At 36.2% G+C, this 21,822-nt stretch overlaps 1 protein-coding gene and 1 long non-coding RNA gene across 3 annotated transcripts in view; one reads left to right on the top strand and one right to left on the bottom strand.

Annotated features, from left to right (window-relative positions):
* Window positions 1–21,822, bottom strand: part of PIK3C2G (phosphatidylinositol-4-phosphate 3-kinase catalytic subunit type 2 gamma) — a 398,571-nt gene that overhangs the window by 264,778 nt on the left and 111,971 nt on the right. Inside the window, exons 12-15 of one of the 2 annotated variants that reach the window (XM_082421032.1) lie at window positions 16,569–16,691; window positions 9,791–9,922; window positions 8,551–8,583; window positions 2,783–2,897 (exon numbers count right to left, since the gene is read on the bottom strand). In XM_082421032.1, the coding sequence (XP_082277158.1) occupies window positions 2,783–2,897; window positions 8,551–8,583; window positions 9,791–9,922; window positions 16,569–16,691 (403 nt within the window). The remainder of the gene's footprint in view (window positions 1–2,782; window positions 2,898–8,550; window positions 8,584–9,790; window positions 9,923–16,568; window positions 16,692–21,822) is intronic. The other variant, XM_082421031.1, reaches the window with a different exon arrangement.
* The window catches only part of LOC309641242, a 74,852-nt gene that overhangs the window by 32,546 nt on the left and 20,484 nt on the right, over window positions 1–21,822 (top strand). The gene's annotated exons all lie outside the window — the stretch shown is intronic.

Genomic DNA, 21,822 nt, shown 5'->3' on the forward strand with positions numbered 1-21,822 from the left:
CTGTGAAAATACTAGGAAACACTGAATTGCACACTTTAAATGGGAGGATTGTATGGTATGTGACGTATATCTCAATACAGCTTTAAAGAAATTCTCTCACGGAGAATATGTCTACTGAGAATAGCAATGGGCAGCAGATGGAATCCTTGAGAACTGGCAACAGTGGGGACTAGCTGAAGAAGACAGAGAAAGAATAACCAGAGAGAGTGTGAAGAGAAACCTAGGGCAGCAACAGAGGGGAAGAGTGTTCTGTAATGGGGAAGAGACAGTGCCAAAAATTGCAGAGAGAGGGCTAGTATGAAGAGGAATGAGAACAAGCACTGGATTTGGCAACTAGAAATTAGCGGCTTGCCTGACAATAGTTCAGTGTGGTGAGGACAAATAAACCAAAATATAGTGAATTTAGACATGAATGAGAAGATGAATAAGTAGAGAAACATAAAACAAAACAAGAGCAACATTAACTAAAACAGCTCTGCTCTTAGGGCTTAAATTATGAGTCACTCTACTACACTGTATACAGAGAGAGGGAGGAAGTTGAGGGAGATACAGGTTGATGGAATCATATAACAATTTGCCTCCATGTCTGAACTCAGATCTACTTCACTCTATCCACTGCTTCCAGTCAGCAGCACAGCATGAAAAAAATAAGACTGACTTGAAGGAATCAAGTTCTGTAACATATATCCCTTATCATACTGTGGTGGCAACAGTGTGGCAGTAATTGTCCATCTAATGTAGACAGTCAGCAAAGTACAGACCTGAAAGAAGTTGGACAGGCATAGTACTGTACAATTCTTTCATTGCACGTAGGTGAAAATAGAAGGTTAAATGACTTGTTCAGTCATAAAGTTTACTGTTAAAGAGCTAAGATTAGACTCTGGATTTCCTAACTCTCAGCCTGACCTCTTTCCCTTGAGACCCACCCTGACTCCTTAACAACACTGGTTGCAGAACTTGCTTCTAATTTCCTTACCATCTCATAATCTTTAGGTTGAAAATTCTGCTCTAAATTTAGCTGTGTGTAATTAGAGTGATGCTGGTTATTAAGGCTTTTAATACCTTAGTAACTCCTATTTTATTTTGTATATTTCATCATCAATTAAAAACATCTGAGACGTTTCCCTCTATGTCTATACCATTTGAAATTATTTTGTAAAAGCAGATAATTTAACGTTTTTGCATACTGTTGAATTATTTCCATGCCCTCTCTCCTTTTTTTGTAAGATAAATTCTGTCATGGCTCCAGGTCTCTGCTTTGAAATCTATGCTGCTGTCGAATGCTCGAAACTTTGCTTCAGATTCCACTTCCAAGATCTGTGTTCCTAAAGCAGCTGTTCCCCTCATCTGAGAAGAATCAAGGCGAGTCTCATCTGATAGTCTCCCTTACATCCTCCACCCCACCGCTGCTGCTGAAGGCCCAGATACTCATAAATTTATATCCACAAAGCTCTGGCAATGGTCAGACTTGGAAGATTTTGGTTAAGCTCAGGTGGTTTGGATCTGGCAAGAAATAGTCCGATAAGAAATGCATTCATCCTCTCAAAGAAAGGTAGCTGTCCTGTTATGAGGAAACATCTGCTAATCAGTAAGCCATCACATGCTGAGTGTTAGGATGTGCCGAGATCCACCCTGAAAAACCACTCTTTTTTATCATCATGTCCATGGATTCGAAGTGGATCTTTGGCTACTGTCTCGGGGGGACATCCTCCATCCTTCAGAGTGAAAGCCACATTTTTATTAGTGTTCTTTTTCTTTACCGTTTTTAACATCTTGCTGTCCATTTTGCTAAACTTTGTCCCTCACACCCCTCACCCCAAACCTGGAAATTTTACGAACCTCCGGACTTCACTAGTTCCCTCTAGTATAGTGATCCTCACTGAAGGCAAATTTACCCCTAGAGATCATCTAACGATATTTGGAGGCATTTTTGATCGTCAGAACTGGGGAAGTGCTACCGGCACCTAGTGGGTAAAAGTCAAAGACGCTGCCAAGTATCCTACAAAGCACAGGACAGTCCCCACAACAAAGACTTATCCTGTCCAAAATGCCAATAGTACCGAGGTTGAAAAATCCTGCTCTACAGAATGCTGCCCAGTTTTCCCTATGGAGATGGAAAGTCCATATTCCCTGCATAGCCATGTATGGGAGTGTCCATGCTTCAGGTATCTGATTAATCTGATCACTTATAATCATGAAAAAATGAGGAAAGTGAGAAAAAAATCCTCTGAGTAGAAAGGACCAAAGCCTGGAATCATTAACCACCTTTCATTCATGATTACAAATAGCAGAAAGTAGAGAGCCTTTAAGGAAAAAGAAAGGATATTTGTTTGCAGTTTCTCCCCCACTATCCAGCTAATTGCTAGTCATTTAGGAAACACAAAACAAAAGAAATTTTAAGGAAACATGACACAATGAAGAGGCAGGTATGAATAAGGTATCAAGTTAATAATATATACTAATGACTGTTTTTAGACAATGGAAAGAAAAATGAATACGTATAATGAGTAGATTCATGGCAACACTCCATGCCTCTCCTTCATGATTGTGTTTGATAGAGAATGGCTTGAAATTGCTATTATGTAAGCTGAGAGAAAAGTGCTTTGAGAATACTGAATGCAAAATAAAAGCAATAGAGATTTTACAAATCCCAAAAGGCTGGAGAAAGAGAAGACTATTAAAATGTGTGATCCTGGAAGAAAATTGTTTCTGTAATTGACAACAAGCTACTTATCAACCAATACTTGCTGTGTGTACTTTAATCTCATAGCCTGACACTTACCTGCAGGGTCACTGGGGATGGCTGACTTATATCCCACACTCCTGGAGCTATCAGTTCTTTGGGAGGCTCACTCTGTAATGTTGTGCTGAATAACATAGACCTGAGAATTGATTTGCTGCAAAAGACAACACATATGGACAGGCAGAAGTCACTTCAAAAGGGAAGTTATTATTATCTATAAATTTCTTTTGGAGTATAAACATAATCAGTTATTTCAGTAGCTTCATTCAGTAGCTAGAAGATAAATACAATATTCCTCAAGCCTAGGTACTGATTAGTGGTTCATTTCTAATATATTGCATGCATGGCTATGTCCATAGACACCTTCATTTATTTTCCACATAAGAAAATTGTTTCCACAATGGTTTTTAACAGGTAGCATTTACTCTTAATTTCCAACAATGTTGATCACAAGATGGGACTAAGAATCTCAAATTTATATTCTTGGAGTTATAACTCCCTTAAATCAATAAAGATGTTAACTCTTAAGCACATTTTTTTGCTCCAGGGTGACTAAATTCCTTGGGCATCTTTAAAGATATGAGCTCTAAACTTATAGAAAAAAAAGATTTAAATTAGCGTATGATTTGCAGAATCAAAATAGTTGTGGGACTTCATAGAGGAAATGATTCTTTAAGCATAAATAGAAAGATTATTCATATTTTGAGTATTTAAAACTATGCTGTAAATTACCATAGCAAATGAGAGTGAATACAGGAAAGACTTTAGACAGGAAGAATTCATGGATACTTTTAACAGCTTCAGTAACATCCAGATCCACAGAGGCTTATAGGAATTAAAAAAACAAGCTACACCTGGCTTGTATACATGAATAAGATTATTGGTAAAATGTTCCATGATCACTAAGAACAGTCTTTGATCAACATACCAAATTAAAACTGTAGAACTTAAAGTCAATAAAATTAAGTTCATAAAGAACTTTAAAGCAAAATAAGCCTTTTTGAAAATAACATAGAATTCTACCTTGCCATTTAATGGACAAATATGCAAAATATGAAGGAAAAATTCCAACAAATAAAGTTTTTAAATCCTGAGGCTTCCTGAGGCTTGGCTTCTTTATTTTTCATATCTAAAGATATTGTTAAAAAGTATCTGCCCAAGGGATATATTTTAAACATTTTAAACATTTATAATTTTAAACATTGTGGGTAGATATCTTTATACAACCCAAGAATATTCTTTTAGCAGAATGAATTTTAAGTCTTTATTTTCCCTTTGTTCTATCCCCTCCTCATCTGGAGAAAGTTGTTTTTGTTTTGTTTTGTTTTTTGGTATAACAATACCAGGGACCAGTATTAGCAAGCTAAAAGTTAACTCAATGAGGTAAAGATTAGAAAATTATGATTGTGATTTTCTCTTTTACTTTACAGAGTATATAACCTTGCCCTAAATGGTCTGAAGCATCCATCCTCTTGGGAAAAGTTTTGGCCTAGTTTCAGCCAGAATGCGAAAAGAAGGTCTAACACTATGTTTTGGAGGGCTCAGATGTTAATGTCCTCCACAGTATTTACAGAAAATATTCATATCCACAGTAGAATCAACAGGAGTGAGGAGGGAGGATGTGGCATAATGGAAGGGGAATGTGGCAAAAGAAAAAGCCACGACTTTCTGGCAATTTGAGATTGTGGGAAGCAGAAGGTAGACAGAGGTATCCCAATTTCCCCCTCTTCTGCCTATAGGAAGACCCATGGGGAGGAGTGTTAGATAAGTGAGCATAGCCTAATGATGAGGGCAGAGGGGACTCCATTCTGTACCCCATGCTTCAGATCCTGGAAGAAAGTCACCTATTGAGCTGCTCTTGTACCAACTTGTGGAGTGACCTTAAACTTCGGGCCATGTGACATACAGGCAAAAGGAACTCCTGTGTTTAGCTTTATTGGGTCTTCTTTGGTTTCTGTACAGAAGAGATGGAGTCTAGGCACAGCTAAAAATATCTGTGTGAGGGTGTTTTCATAAAGGGGGTCACATGGTGGGGACAAAGGGCCTCTGTAATAAGGGCATCTGATTGAACCATCTGAGCTGAGGTCAGCTGGATGTCCCATATGGGTCTATGGTGCCTGCGAGAGCCCAAGTCACCCAGGGAGTGTCAGTAAGCCCTGGTGAAGCTGGGAGAGCACCAATCACAAGCTACACAAGATATAACAACTAACCACCAGCTTAAGAATGCCTTCGATTTGGATATCATAAGTAACTAGTTCAAATAATCTGTTTCTTTTCTGATCCTTTGTATCCAGATATCCTCTTAGAAAGAGAAGGTGTCGGGAAGCTATCTGAGTGACTGAGCATTTTATCCGAAGGAGGGAGACTGCATAATTCTAAAAGGACTATTTAAATTATTGAATTGACTAATTTTTTGTAATTGATGTAAAGTTTTTTTCTTCTCATTAGTTACAGGGTAGGAGCTCATGAGGAAAAGTGTGATATATTAAGTGCATTTTTCTTCACATTTAAGTTGTGTAATGAGTTATATTTATGGCCTTACTATATTTATACGTCTTGGCCATATTTCACTCTGAAAATCTGAATGACCTAAGCTGATTCCTACAAAAATGAAGGGACTCATTTCTCTCCTTTGATGGAGTCTGGATCAACAGTCACCCTGGCCTTAACCCTGAAGCATACAGGGCAGAGTGAAGTCAGAACTCTTGATTCAAGTATGTGTACGAAAGGATGTATCAAGCAATAGGACATAGAGAGAATGAGCTTCTAGCTGTCCAACTGAGGTTGATATAATACATACTTTAAGGCAATTTGGGGGAAAGGATGTTTGGCACCATTCTTTGGGTTCTCTGTGTGTTGGATATTAGCTAATTTATATTCTGATAAGGGACTATATCTAAACATCTTTTTCGATATTGTAAGCATGATGGGGACTAAATTTCCATAGACTTCTGTGAATAGAAAACACGAGGATAAGGAAGATGATCAGTGGAATTAAGATGTTAAAAGGATGCATCTAAGAGTGTTGATGGTCTCAGAAAGAGGATGAAAATGGAAACTTTTAATACTCAAGTTGGTGGGGTTCACCGTAGTTTTTTTTTTTTATTGGAGTATAATTGCTTTACAATGTTGTCTTAGTTTCTGCTGTACAATGAAGTGAATCAGCTATATGTATACCTATATCCCCTCCCTCTTGGACCTCCCTCCCACCACCCTGCCCCCCATCCCACCCATCTAGGTCATCACAGAGCACCGAGCTGAGCTTCCTATGCTTACAATGCTGTGAAAAGGTTTATTAAGTCAGTTGAAATTAAGCAAACAAACAAAAACATGGCAAAAGCAAAACATGCCAGAAACAGTTTCATATAGTGGAAAGAGCACCAGATGTTATATCAGGACATCTGTACCCTGTCTTCATTAACTAGCCTTAATTACCTTAAGTTCTTTGAGCTTCTTGCACAAAATCAGTGGTTTTCAAGAGTTTTATGTTTGTTTTTATATGGCTTGGTGGTTGGGGGAGTAGACTTTAGAAAGGTGTTGAGGAGATGGCAAATAGATTTGACTCCAGAATTTCAAATGCCACCCTGCCCCCTCCCGCATCTAGCATGTATATAGACTGTTGATTGATCTTATAGGTGGAGATTTTGAGTAAGATGTCATTAGAAAAGGACCATGCTGATAAATATAGCATTTCTATTCTTAAGGATCCTTTTAATTTCAATACTGTACAAATTCCTATGCCTAGAAAAACCAAACCAAAATCTGTGGCACCAGGAGAACAGATGGGTTGGTTTACCCTCTCTGGGTCCCTGTTTCCTCAGACAATAAAAAGTGGTTTGAATACATTAATTATTGTCATTTTTAGCTAGGATTCTATACAACCATGGCTTGGCATTCTGGAACCAGCACTTCCAGAAGATCTCATACTGTAAAACTCTTTGGGACTCTGATTCTCATAGGTCTAACAGGTTTCATGCCCAAGAGCAGAGCCCAGGTAAGGCTGAGACAGGCAGTGAGGTTTTCACAGTGCATTCATGGAGCAGGGCATGGCACATAAGGGCAGGAAGGGAGGCAGCTTGATGTAGTAACATGTGTGGAGAGGAGAGAAGTCAGCCCTTCATTCTGGTTCTTGTTCTGTTCCTAAGTAGCCCAGTGACCTCTAGCCAGCCCCTTTAACCTTCCTTCATCATAAAGATCTTCACATATAAATGAGATATTTGAATTAGTTGAGCTCTGATGGTCTTTCTTATACAGGATGGAAGAATGATAAGGAATTTTCATCCACAACTTGCTTCTATTATTTGATTTTAAGGATATACCTGAAATGATCATTTATAGCGGGATCAGGGTTGGTTACTCAGACAACAGTCTAAGGAATAAAATTTTATTAAGATTAAGATTTATTTAGGCCTCTTTTGAAATTCCGCTAAAGATTCTGATTTTCCTGGGCTTTAATGCATCTCAGGAGCTCTGAAAATACTGATGCCTGGCCCCTCCACAGACCAGTTAAATTAGAATCTTTGGGAACACATGGGTTTATTTTTAAATCTCCCCAGGAGATTCTATTGTTCAATAAAGGTTGATAATCTCTGCACTGAAGGAGTTTACCACAATTTAGAAATGCTAAGTAACTACCATACTATTTGTTTTGAATTTAAGTAGGGAAGGTAGGTCATAGAAATTATTGAGGTGAGACTAACACTTTCTTGCTGCAGTGTGGAGGTACTGTGAATATAGATATGGTATAAGTCCTGTCTGCAAAGGAGAGGATTATAAAACTTTCGTGGGCAAAATTTTACCTTTGTTTTTGAAACATATTTTTTAATAGGGTTGAAGGTGAATTTGTGTGCTTGAAAATGGTGAAGTTTCTTTTTATTTGTACACACTCTCGATGCAGCTATAACCAATATATCTGAGTTTAATCTTCATTGGTTCTTCTGAAAACCACTTCTGGAAACCACAAAGAGATAGGAAACCTTTAACTCTGCATATTTTCAGGTTGTGTGTATCTTGGAAAATATAGAGACATAAATGCTCATTACAGCTCCACATGGCTGGGTATGAGAAATTCAAGCTGTAATAAATGATAGATTCAATACCAAATGTTTATGGGCAGGGGTCATTCCGTGAAAGAAAATGAAATTAAGTGACTTATTTGCTGTGATCTGGAAATATCTCCATCAAATAAATTGGGTTAGAATCTCTGTAACTCAAAGCAATGAACACAGTGGGAGTTATTACGTCTCCCCGGCCCACATGATGGATTTCTGATGTCTTAAAAAGATCTGGATTTCTTTAAGCTGTTTAGCCCAGGAGAGAGGCAGATTTTCTGATTTTCATAAGAAATAGTCTTTTGGAAATACATTTACAAATCCTTATTGAAGCTCTCTTTGAAGTAAGTTGTGTTTCTGTGATGTCTCATCATCCACAATTTTGCCACTTTCTCTTAGGAAAACCATTTAGTATCAGTCCCATATGGCATTTCTTAAAGATGCCCATTGTCCACGATCACTCGCATATAAAATGTTTATCAGAGGTTAAGTGACAGATGACAAAACAACATGGAGGCAGTGTTTTACTATCATAACCATGTAGAAAAAAGCTTTGAAGAATAGCTTGAAAGACAAAAATATTCCGAACTTTTTATGTTTAACATTTTTTGATTACCTGTTATGTGAAAAGTAGTATGTTAGATGATGAGAGGGCATAAAATGAATTAAATTCTTTTTCAGTGAATAGCTGGAAATATATTCTACAAACATGCTGGATATTACAAATACTGCAGTTGAAACTTTAAAGAAACTCACTCATGAGATGGAAGGGCACCTGCATAGCTGCTCCTAGTGAGAAAGTAATGAAAGTTCTTAGCCCACAAATCAGATTTTTGAAATATCTGCTAACAGCAGTTGGTATTCCTTTTAGGGCTGAACTGTTTCTTATAGACTTTTGAAATTTTATTTCATTCTAAATCTCCTACAGAGATTGATATTTTTTCCAATTCAATTTAATAAACAAACCTGTACTGATTGCCTATTTATAAGAGGTACCATGTTAGATGATAGAAATTACAAAGAAGATACATTCCCTGTCCTCATACATGTGGAAATTGGCTATAACATGAAAACTAATAAAAGAGCAACACACACACACACACACACACACACACACACACGTCATAATTAACCTAATAAAAATGATTTTAAAAATGTATCACAGTTGCTTTGATGATAATTTATTTATATTGACTAAATGTGGGAACTAAAAGCTGATGAATTTTCCTAACATTTTTATATTACCAAATCTTTCTAAAAGAGCAGGGGCAGAAACATCCTTTGTAATAATATTAAAATAACAACATAGGTTCTATTTCTTCGAAAGTCATGTAGTATACAATTTGATTCTAAAGCAAGTCTTGCCATGGAAAAGTAACTAAGATGTTTTATTTAAAATATTTTTTCCTTAATAACACTGAAAAATCATGTAATCGACTTTATCAAATATTCTAAGTATTAATAATTCAAAATCCTTATGGTTAAATCAACAGTTAATTTTTCAATGGCAATTAGTTCTGATAGAATATCAGAACTCCTATTTGGCTTACTTTTCTGAAAAATATCCTCTTAAAGTTGACATATATTTCTTCTTGGGAATAAAAGGTCAGTAAACCAATTACATTGAATAATTTTACTTCAGCCAGAATTTCATGACTTATATTGTTTCTAAATGACAGTACTGATCTAAATCATTTTAAATTAGTAATTCCAGAGAAACTGGCTGGTCACATAAGGAAAAGAAATTGAGATTGGTCATGCCAATACCTTTTCATGACCCAGTTGACAAGCTGAGCATGATGCCTGTTTCTAAAGCCACTTCTACATTTTGCTTTTCAGTCCCGCTTTCAATAGTCATGATTTATATTGAGCTACCTCAATTTTAGAATAAAACGTCTTCTTGATTTTCTCATTATGCCATATGCGGCTCACTATCCAGTTCCAAGGAAGTTTTTATTGAGATGGAAGTTTTATTAAGCACAAATGATATACTTACTGTTTTGGAAACAGTGGAAGACAAGTCCAGGCCAATATATCTGCATTGTTCGTTGCACAGGTAATCCCAAACAGTTTTATAGTGAGCATGGATTCCCTTGGAAGTGACTTTATTTCAAGAGGAAAATTGATTCTTAAAATAAAAGAAAGAAGTAGGTTATCTACCCAATTGCAACGATGTTTTCATAAATATTTCCTTGTAATATAATGTCATGTGACAAAAATATTTTAACTATTTGACTCGAGGCATCCTCTTAAATTTTGTGTTGTATCTTGTAAAAGTAGAAATATAGCAGAAGTACATAGAGTAATGAGATTGATTACTCTATGGGGATTGCTATAATTTTGATAAATAAGCTTATTTTTTTAAATTACAATAACTTGAGCATAATAAAAGAATGATTAACATTGTCTTAGGGAATAGGGGGAGGGCAGGAAATAACTCATAATGGGTCTTAAAGAGTAAGTTGGTTACAATCAGATGGAGATTTGGAAAAGAATATTCCAAGAAGAGAAACGTGCATAGACAAGGGCATATATGCATGTAGCTGAGAAGTGGTGAGCGGCTCATTGTGGCTAGAACACAGAATGTAGTCAAGCTGATCTGGAAAGTTATGGAGGATGCAATTAGAAAGACAGGTGGTTGCCAGGATGTTTAAGAACTCTGTATGCTAGGCAAAGGGATCTGAGATTTTTCCTAATGGCAAAAGGAAATGTTTAAATGAAAGCACTAAAAGCATAGAAAGTTGTTTATAATTTTAAATGTGGACTATTCTGGGTGATAATGAGATCCATGAATTTGGGGGCTGATTGCTGAGATGTAATAGACAATACAATTCCTGGATATGTCAAGGTGAATCAAACTCAGACCCTGGATGGATTGTAGATATGGACAAAAAAAGTGGCTAAGTATAAACACAAGATTGTTAATAGTGGAAAAAAACTTGAATTGGGGCATTGAATCCATCAATATATATGAGACTGCTTAGAAGGTTATAAATGATACTGTAAGATTGAGAGGGGTACACCTGGGTGGTAGAAGTATCTAAGAAGAAAAGGCTTTTGACAGAATGTTGAGAGTGTGATCTGAGGTCCCTAATCATGGACAGGAAGAAGGATACAAGAGCCTCAAGAGAAGTATGGGGTTTAGGAGAGATCTACTTATGAGACAAGAAGACGTTTTTCAAAAAGTTGAGATGGGGGAATATGTTTACTAGAAGATGATAATGCTATGAAGAAATGGGAAAATTGGAACAGACGTTAGCATGTAGGGGAAGATTAATGGGAACTGATTCACCAAGGAATGGGAAGAAGTAAAAGGAAAGTGACTGGAAGAGCAAATGGGCAGTTTGTATTGGATGATACCTGATGCCGTTAGGTATGAGGAGTATGAACAGAATCCACTGGCCTTGTAATTTCCAGTTGAACTTTGAAGTCAAGTTGTTTTAGCAGTGGGTGATTATTAGAGGACTGATTGTGACCAAAGTCTATTATCCAACTGGAAAGTGCTTACTGAGGTTGGCCCAGGTGAGGCCTCAGGTAGTATCGAGTGTCTTCTCACACAAGAAGTTGGCTGTCTAATCTGGATATGGGGAGCAGTCCTTACTCAGGGTGTAAAATAAGACTTTGGTGACCTCCTTTTGTGTGTGGCTAGGCAGCATTCAGCCTTAGGAATGAGGAGGAGTTAATTCAGCCCAGTGATCATAACTGATTTTGAGGAAGTACACATCTCTCCCCTCAACATGCTGTTCTCTGAGATGGAGAGGACCAGACCCAGGTGGTAGTAAGACATCTAACAAAAGGAAAGACAGAAGGGCTATTTTAGAGTTTGAATGGATATTTGACTAACAGCATATTAGTGGAATAGGACAATGAAGAATTAAAGGTGAATTCCAGGCTTCCAGATTATGTTGTAGTGGATTACCTTTAACAGATAGAAAACACAGAGGAGGAGTATGGGATAGGGGATGTATGTGCAGTTTAGGGCATGATGTCATTGAGTTAATAATAACTCAGAGATGTCAATATGTAAGCTATGAGTGGAGATGAATCAGAGGTTTGGATTTGCATACATGTGCATTCAAATATTGGCCCCATGACTGAACAGATGTTCTTCTTTGAGTGATGAATTTAACCTTTCTAAGCCTTGTTTTTCTTATCCATAAATGGAACGAATATTACATAACACAGTATGTGGCAAATGGTAGGTTGTATATCAGCCTTATATTCAGTATTCTATCAACAATGTAATAACTTATATTAGCCATTGTAGACAGATAAAATATAATTCTAGTTAAAAGTAAGGAAGGGAAATAAAGACGAGTAAAAAAAAATATTTTTCAAGATTAGTGAAATTTAGACTATTGAAAATTAAATTATTACACATTTAGATATCTAAAACTAAAAGTCTCTTTTCTTTCATATTCCTTCATGGTCATAATATTCATTCAATGTAATATGAACATATTTCTCAGCTTAAAAGAAGCTCTGAAACTCAACATAAAATGTTGATGATTCTGTGGAATGCAGAGTAATTTCTTGAATATTCTCTCTTTTACCTGTAATTGACTTTCTATTCAGTTTTCATATTGCTGTGGTAGGATGGAAGCTATAATTTCACTTTATTTCTCACATAATCTGGAATGTTCTTTTTCCCATTGAATCTGGCTTCTTCATGTATAACTTCACTTATTAGTGAGCTTTTCATATCAAGAATGACAAAAAATTCGATAAGTTACAGTGGATAGTTACTGCCAATCTCCATTCTGTCATTTTTATTAATAAAGATAAATTCTTCTAGGGTAAGAATATATGATTTACAAATAGTTATTTATTCATTTCTTGAATAGATATGGATTTTTGAAGCCAGAATAATCTGAGTCACTGAGAAATCTTTTTTTATTAACTTCTACATGGCTATTGAAAAATCAAAGGAATGAACTTTTACACAAAAAAAGGAAGAAAAATACTTTAAGAGACAATTCAATAAGTGAAGTCAGATTGCTTCTTTATATCCAAGCTGTTGGCACAGACCTCAAGTTTTAACCAGATGTTTGCCTTACTCTGCTGTTAAAAATGAGTAAACACTGAAATTTTTCTTAAACATTCTTTTCTTCTATATGAGACAGCTTTTCTAAAATCAGAATAAGTTTTTGATAGTGAAAATGGAAGATTTAAAAAGTCACATTGTATAGAACTCCCTTATTAACACTAATATAAAATAACAGACCATGGTAAGGACTTTGACTTTTATCTGAGTGAAAAAGGGAGCCATTGAAGGATTATAGAACAGAAGAATGATGTGGCCTGACTTACATTTTAAAAGAGGTTACTTTAACTGCTGTGTGAGAAGGATTCTAAAGGTGCAAGGGAAGTAGGGTGACTATTACAAGGCTACTGTAGGAATACAGGGGAGATATGATGGTGGCCTAGACCAGTGAAAGTGATGAGAAGTAATGTTCTGGAAATATTCTGAGGAGAGAGACAGTAGGATTCCTGGACACTGGGTTCTGAGAGAAGGAAATTCAGGCTAAGGATTTGACCTGAACAACCGATACTGGAAATGATCATCCAGAGTGGCCATCCATGGGTGGAACAAGTTTGGAGTGTAAGACCAAGAGTTTAGTTTTAGACATGTTGAGTGAGTACGTGTGAAGTTTGTGACTGATGCCTGTGTTGGCGATATAAATTTGGGAGTTGTTGGCATATAGATGGCATTTAAAGCTATGTGACTATAAGAGAAAACTAAGGAGTAAAGATAGATACAACAGAAGAGGCTTTAGGTTAAGACTATGACCAGTTTGGGAGAAGAAAAGAATATGGAGAAGGAATGCCCAGTGAGGGAGGAGAAGAGCTTAAAGAATGTGGGAGCCAGCTCCTACCAGATCATGTAAGATGAAGACTGAGAAACAAACATCAGATTTAGCTTTGCAGGTCATGAGTGACTCTAATGGTCAATTTCAGTGGAGCAGAGATGATGAAAGCCTGATTGGAGAATGCATGAGAGCAGAGGAAAAAAATGGAAGAACGTGAATACAGACGACTCTTCGGAAGGGTTTTGCTGCAAAGTAGAGGGAAAAATGGCATGGCTGCTGTTGAAAAAATGAAGTAGAGTTTGTTTTGTTTTTTAATTTAAGATGTGAGAACTATTTGTAGAATATAAATACTCAGCCCAAGATTTTATATGTTGTAAGAAACAGTATGAAAATCACAGTAAAAACCTCAGCTTTGGAGTCAGGGTGGGTCTGAGCACTAGTTCTGCCACTTACTGGTTGTGGGACCTGGGGCAAGTTAATTAAGTTTCATAAACATTAATATTCTGATCTGTAAAATGGAGACGACAGTATCTGTTCTGGATTTTTGTTATTAAGTTTAGATGAGATAATATATTTGGGGGGTATACTCTGATGACTGGAATACAATAAGCGGTCAAAATCTATGTAACATATTATTGTTAAATGAAGTTTCTGTCCTTAAGTTTACAGTCTAGTAATAAAATGTATGATCAACTGTAGAGTAATGGGTACATGTTAATAAAATATATAAAGAATGCTACAGGCCAAGCACCTAGAAAAATGGTAAATAAATATTTTTAATGGAAATAAAATGAGAAGAACTCTGGGTTAAAGTAACTAACTCTTGAGGGAATCAAAGAAACTCTCATAGGAAAGATAACAATCATGCACTCTCTTTTTTTAATTTATTTTTAAAATTTTTTACTTTTATTTTATTTTTTATTTTTTTAACATCTTTATTGGTATAATTGCTTTACAATGGTGTGTTAGTTTCTGCTTTATAACAAAGTGAATCAGCTATACATATACATATGTCCCCATATCTCCTCCCTCTTGGCGATCAGCTCAGTGCTTTGTGACCACCTAGAGGGGTGGGATAGGGAGGGTGGGAGAGAGACACTCATGCACTCTTGAAGGAAGAGAATACCAATGAAGTTATTCCAACAACACTAATGATTTTCAATTTATTTTGAGATTTTTTTTCTTTGACTTTAGAATTAGTAGATTTTTCCCTTGAATTGTTTAAATAATAGCACATATCTGTCAGTTGAAAATGAATCTGACTTTTTGAAACAACCAGGAATAAGTTTTAATTAAGTCAGAAGAATAATTCTAGTAATTGAGCTGGTTAATGCATTTTTGAGGAATCACTTATTATACAAAATTCATTCACTTGCCAAGCTACACTTCCTGGACTCTTACTCTGTCTGATGCTGCTAGGGATAAAATTTGAAAATTTGAAAATAAAAAAATAAAAATCTTTGTATCCTTTAGCAGAAGCAAACAGAAATGTAAACAAACACATTCAGTAAGAGACCATAAGACAGTACTTTGAGGTTCAGACCAAACGAAAAAAGAAAAGGTGGCCAATTTTTAAAGAATGATACAGGAAAGGGTTTATAGAGAAGGTGGAGGAGTGTTCTGGAAGATAATTGGGAGTTCCCAAAGTAGGCAGTGAAGACAATGTTCTCCTGACAGATGGATGACCCCTAGCAGAGGCGTGATTTCTCAGTTCATAGGGTAAGTAGATTAGATGCAGAGAGTGGCTGGGTGCACGAGTAGACAGTGGGGCTAACTCCAGAGATGAAAGTGCAGACAGGCAGGGACCAAACCACAGAGGGCCTTGTGTGCTATGCTAAATTACTTGTATTTTACCTTACAGGAATTGGGGAGCCACTAAAGAATTTTACAAGCAGAAATGATTCTGTGCAATGGAAGGGGATTTTGTAATTGAAGGTCAGGTTTTCAAGAAGAGATAAAGGTTGTCACAGTCCTAGAAGAAGGAGGATTTGCTTTGGAGTATGTAAGAATTGAGGAACACATGTTATGTCTCAGGACTCAGTCTCCACTGATTGTGGTAACACTAAGAGTGGGATAGATGGTACTATTCTAACACCATCTTCAGAGTCCCAGAAATTTTGGCTCATATATATCAATAGGACAGTACAATATTGGGACTCAAATTATCTCCTAAGAAAGCCTGACCTTCTGAAAGGGCTGATGGATAGCAGGCTGGGGAGTTTTCTTCTACTTGTGGTGGGAAGAAAATTGGCTCTCAGTGGATCAGTGGAGACCCCAGAGAAAGGACAGCAGAGCAGTGTCATGGGAATAGCAAGGAAAAGCAACGGTAACCATATAAGAGCCATAGATGGAGCCTAGGAGCCCCCTGAGATTCTGAGTAAAGCAAAGGCTTGAGGTGGAAGGCAGAGAAGAGGAGGAAGGCATGGATAGTGTCAAGAAGGTTCTCTTCCTTCTTGATTTAATAAATCTCTATAAAATGAAGAAGTAGGAGTTGATTACCCCAAATTAGGTGACAGTTTACACAACACATAGATAATTACTGTTCAAAAATTTGATTGTTTAAACAAATTTATAACTGGCTTTTGGGGAAAAATGGAGATTACATATGTTATTAGGTGATTTCTTTCTTCTTTGTTATATCTGGAATCTACCTTCCTCTAACCCCAAGTAGAGGCTATTCCTTTTATCCACAGTCTGTGAATGATTAATAATTCTCCCTTTCCCAATTTCCCTCTTTGAGCAGTTCAACACACGTAGATTGGACACTTATCTAGATTTCTAAATGGACCTTTAATCTGCTGAATTGAAATCAGTTATCTATTATGCCTAGCATATTTATCACATCACTGAATCAAATCAACTGGCAACATTTAAAAAAATCATACCCTTCACTTAAGAAAAGGGGGAAAAAGACCCTGATCTTTATTAGACAAATGATCCTGCCAGAATAAAGATTAAACTTACGTTTCATTCCAGTTGACCAAGAAAAAAAACAATTTTTTGACTGGAATATTTCTGCAGTTTCTCACTTGGCACAGTTTCTTTCCAGCATATGTAAGCCAACAGGAAAAAGAAAATGCTTTATACCTAAAAAGAAACAACATTGATTCAATAAGCTGAATGCTATAAAGGAACCAGTTTTCTATATGGGTCAATTATTTTTATAGTTAAAAGTCAAATGAAATGGTAAAGTGTTATTTGCTTGTATAGCGTGTACTTTAAAAATTACTAAGAATTTATGTTTGGTGACTTCAGCAAGATTGCAGAATAAGAAGCCCTAGACCCTCCTTCCCCCCTGGAGACACCAATTCAATTTCCTTTGCGAGAAATCCAGAAACATGTTAAAAGGCTCTTGCACCACAGGCAAGTGCAAAACCAGCCACATAAAAATCAGTAGGAGAATTCATGGCACTCATTTTCCAGAGCTCCTCCTCACAGCAGAGTGTTGTGGGATCAGGAGGAAACTCCCAACTCCCAGCTTCTCCCTTGGCTGGGAAAGAGAAGACTAGAACATATGCCTAACATTTAGACTTTTTAGGGGTCTATCCAAGGGACTGGTTTCTCTCTTGCTGCATCTAAGTGCAGAATAGGAATGGGTGTCAGTTTGGAGGACTCTGAGAACAAAGGCAATGGTTTGAACTAGCACAAACTCACTCACCACTTCCCCCCAGCTCAGTGCAAAATGAATAGGAGAAAACCCCCAACTCCCAGCTTCTCCCTTGGGAAAGATTTGGATTGTGATTCCAATGTTGCAGCTTTTTTTGTTGCAGCTGCCTGAGGGACTGGTTTCTGTCTCAGAATGCTGACAGGGTATGATACACTCTAGATGCCTGGGACCATGGACTTAGGAGAACAAAGAAGAGCTGGGAGGCTTGCTGCCACTCCAGAGGATATGTGGGGCAGCAGACAGAGGTTGATGCAGCTTGATGGTCTCTGCATTGGCAGGAAGAGAGGGGAGCAGGGAAAGTGTAGTGTGCATCCAACATTTTGGCTTTTTCAGGGGGCTGTATGAGGAACTGGTTTATGTCTTATGCAACAGAGCACTGATGGGACCTGGCACATTCTGGATGCCTGGGAGCAACTGAGAACAGAAAAGAGCTGGGCAGCTTATGCAGCACCAAAGAACCAGCAGTACCACAGGTCAACCCTAGATGAAACAAGAAATTCAACATCTTGAAGAAAGAAGAAAAACCTCTCTGATTGGGAATTTACACACAGAAGCCCAGGGAATATGCATCTACAGAAAAGATTTGAAAGGCCCCCCAAATCTCTAGCTGGACTGATTGGTAACATTCTTCCCCTGTATGAAACCACTCCATAAAGACTGGGAGAGGTAGCTGTTTTTTTCAAATGCTCAAATCCCAATACAAAGTAAAACAAAGGTATACGAAGAAAGAGGAAAACATGGCCCAACCAAAGGAACAAAATAAATCTCCAGAAACTAATCTTAAAGAAATGGAAGTATATGAACTACCTGACAAAGAATTTTATATATAACAAAATGAGAACATCAAGAAAGAGATAAACATATTAAAAAGAACCACACAGAAATTTTGGAGCTGAAGAATACAATAACTGAATTGAAAAAAATCAGTAGAGAGGTTCAAGGGCAGACTTGATCAAGCAGAAGAAAAAAATCAGTGAGCTCAAAGATAGGTATTTGAAATTATTCAGTTAGAGAAGCAAAAAGAAAAAAATGAAGAAGAGTGAAGAAAGTCTAAGGGACTTATGGGACACACAGGACAAATATACACATTATATGAGTCCCAGGAGGAAACGACTGAAAGAGGCAGAAAGCTGATATGAAGAAATAATGGCTGAAAACTTATTAATTGTGGGGAAGGAAATGGACACTCAGTTTCAAGAAGCCCAACAGACCAAACCACACTAAAACACATTAAAATCAAACATCAAAAGTCAAAGACATAGAGAGAATTTTGAAAGCAGCAAGAGAAAAGTGATCTGCCACATAAAAGAGATCTCATCAGTTTTTCAGCAGATTTCTCAGCAGAAACCTTAAAGGCCAGATGGAGTGGAAATGATATATTCAAAGTTCTGAAAGAAAAAAAATATAATTATATCTGGCAAAGCTGTCCTTCAAAAATGAAGGAGTAATAAATACTTCCTCAGGTAAAAAGCTGAGGGAGTTCATCAGCACTAGACCTGACTTACATGAAATGCTAAAGGGAGTCCTTCAAGTTGAAATGAAAGAATGCTAAACAGCAACACAAAAGCATATGAAAGTATAAAAGCTTACTGGTAAAGGAAAATATACAGACAAATACAGAATACTGTAAGACTGTAATGGTGGTCCATGAACAACTTTTAACTCTGGATAGAATATAATGGACAAAGTATGGAAAAACTTTAATTATAAGAATATATAAAATATAAGAAGATGCCATTTGTGATATCAGTAACATAAAGTGTGGTGAGGGGAGAAGAAAAGAGTAGAGTTTTTGTATCTGATTGAAGTTGTTATCAGCTTAAAACAGTGTTTTAAATATAAGATGTTTTATGTGAGGCCCATGGTCACCACAAAGAAAACACCAACCTATAGAAGATAAAAGAAAATAAGAAAGGAATTGAAGTATGCCATTACAAAAACTCAGAAGAACACAAAGGGAAACGGCAAGAGAGGAAAAGAGGGACAAAAATGCTACAAGATAGAAACAATGAAAAAAATGGCAATAGAAAGTCCTTCCCTATCATTAATTACATTAAATGTACATTAAATTCTACAATCAGAAGACATAGCATAACTGAATGAATTAGAAAACAAGATCCAACCATACGCTGTCTACAAGAGATGTACTTTAGATTTAAGGATACACCTGAAAGTGAAAGGACAGAAAAAGATATTCTATGTAAATGGTAATCAGAAGAGAGCAGCAGTGGCCATACTTATATAAGACAAAATAGACTTTAAGTTAAAACTGTCACAACTGACAAGGACATTACATAATGATAAAGGGGTCAACTCATCAAGAGGATACAACAGTTGTAAATATACATGCACCCCAAATTGAAGCAAATATATTAAGCAAACATTGACAGAATGAAAAGGAGAAATAGACAACAACAAAATAATAACAGAAGATCTCAATACTGGTTATAATGAATAGAACAAACAGACAGAAGCCCAATAAAGAAATGGAGGGTTTGAATAATACTATAGCCCAAGTGAACCTAACAAATATTTATAGAACATTCCACCCAAGCTTAGGGCAATACACATTCTTCTCAAGTGCACATGGATCACAAAATAGGTCACAAAACAAGTCTTAACAAATTTGAGAAAATTGAAATCATACCAAGTATATTTTCTGAACACAATAAAATAAAAGTAGAAATCAGTAGCAGAAAGAAAATTGGAAAATTCTCAAATTAATGGGAATTAAAGTTTCTCTTTTTTATTTTATTGAAATATAGTTGTACAATATTATGTTAGTTACAGGTGTAATATATAATGATCTGATATTTGCATACATTATGAAATGATGACCATGATAAGTTGAGTAACCATCTGTATGGGTAACAAAGTTATTACAATGTTATTGATCATATTCCTTATGCTGTATATTACATCTCAGTGACTTATTTATTATATAATTGGAGGCTTATGCCACTTAACCCCCTCACCTATTTCACCCCCATCCCCACCCCTCCCTTCTGGCAACCACTTGTTCTCTAAGAGTCTGTTTTCATTTTGTTTTGTTTTGTTTTTTAGATTCCACATAAGTGAGATGAATAAGTAAATGAATACTTTTGAACAACTAATGGGTCAAACAGAAATCAAAAAGGAAATTAGAAAATATCTTGAGACATGAAAATGAACACACACCATACCAAAACTTAGGAGATACAGCAAAAGCAGTACTAAAAAAAGAAGTTTAAAGCAATAAATGCCTACATTAAAAGAAGAAAGATCAAATCAAAACTACAATGAGGTATCACCTCACACCAATCAGAATGGCCATCATCAAAAAATCTACAAACAATAAGTGCTGGAGAGGGTGTAGAGAAAAGGCAATATTGTTGGGAATGTAAATTGGCACAGCCACTATGGAGAACAGTATGGAAGTTCCTTAAAAAATTAAAAATAGAGCTACCATATTATCCTGCAATCCCACTCCTGGGCATATATCCAGACAAAACCATAATTTGAAAAGATACATGCACCCCAATGTTCATTGCAGCACTGTTTACAATAGCCAGGACATGGAAGCAACCTAAATGTCCATTGACAGATGAATGGATAAAGATGTGGTACATATACACAATGAATACTACTCAGCCATAAAAAATAATGAAATAATGCCATTTGCAGCAACATGGATGGATTTAGAGATTGTCATACTGAGTGAAGTAAGTCAGACAGAGAAAGACAAATATCATATGATATCGCTTATATGTGGAATCTAAAAAAATGGTACAAATGAACTTATTTACAAAACAGAAATAGATGTAGAAAACAAACAGATGTAGAAAACAAACTTATGGTTACCAGGAGGGAAAGCTGGGGGGGGGGTAGGGATAAATTGGGAGATTGAGATTGGCATATACACACTACTATATATAAAATAGATAACTAATAAGGACCTACTGAATAGCACAGGGAACTCTTGTCAATACTCTGTAATGACCTATATGGGAAAATAATCTAAAAAAGTGTGGATATATGTATATGTATAATTCATTCACTTTGCTGTACAGCAGAAACTAACAAACCATTGTAAATCAACTATACTTCAATAAAAATTTTTAAAATGGCTTAAAAAAAGAATAAAAAATTTAAAAAGAAGAAAGATCACAAATAACCTAAATTTATACTCAAAGAACTAGCAAAAGAAGAACAAACTCAGCCCGAGGCTAAAAGAAGAAAGAAAATAATAAAGATTATGTGAAATAAATAAAACAGAGAATAGAAAAACAATAGAAAAAATAAACAGAACTAAATTTCCCACCATGTATAAATACTGAATACATGCTCTATGCATATAGTTTTATCTGTATTTATCTGGCTACATAGTTTTTCCATGTGAATTAAAATTAATAAGGATATAGTAATGATCTAAAAATTATGAGAACATTCATTAGAGTGGCAATTTGTTAGATTATACATCAGCCTCTTAAAATTCTTCATAAAATTAAGAAAAAGCATAAGACAATCTTCCCATGGGTTTTAAAGAAATGCATATGTGAGACAGATAGATGA

Source organism: Balaenoptera physalus (genome assembly GCF_965194825.1).
Source record: "Balaenoptera physalus genome assembly, chromosome: 13".
In the NCBI taxonomy this organism is placed as follows: domain Eukaryota; kingdom Metazoa; phylum Chordata; class Mammalia; order Artiodactyla; family Balaenopteridae; genus Balaenoptera; species Balaenoptera physalus.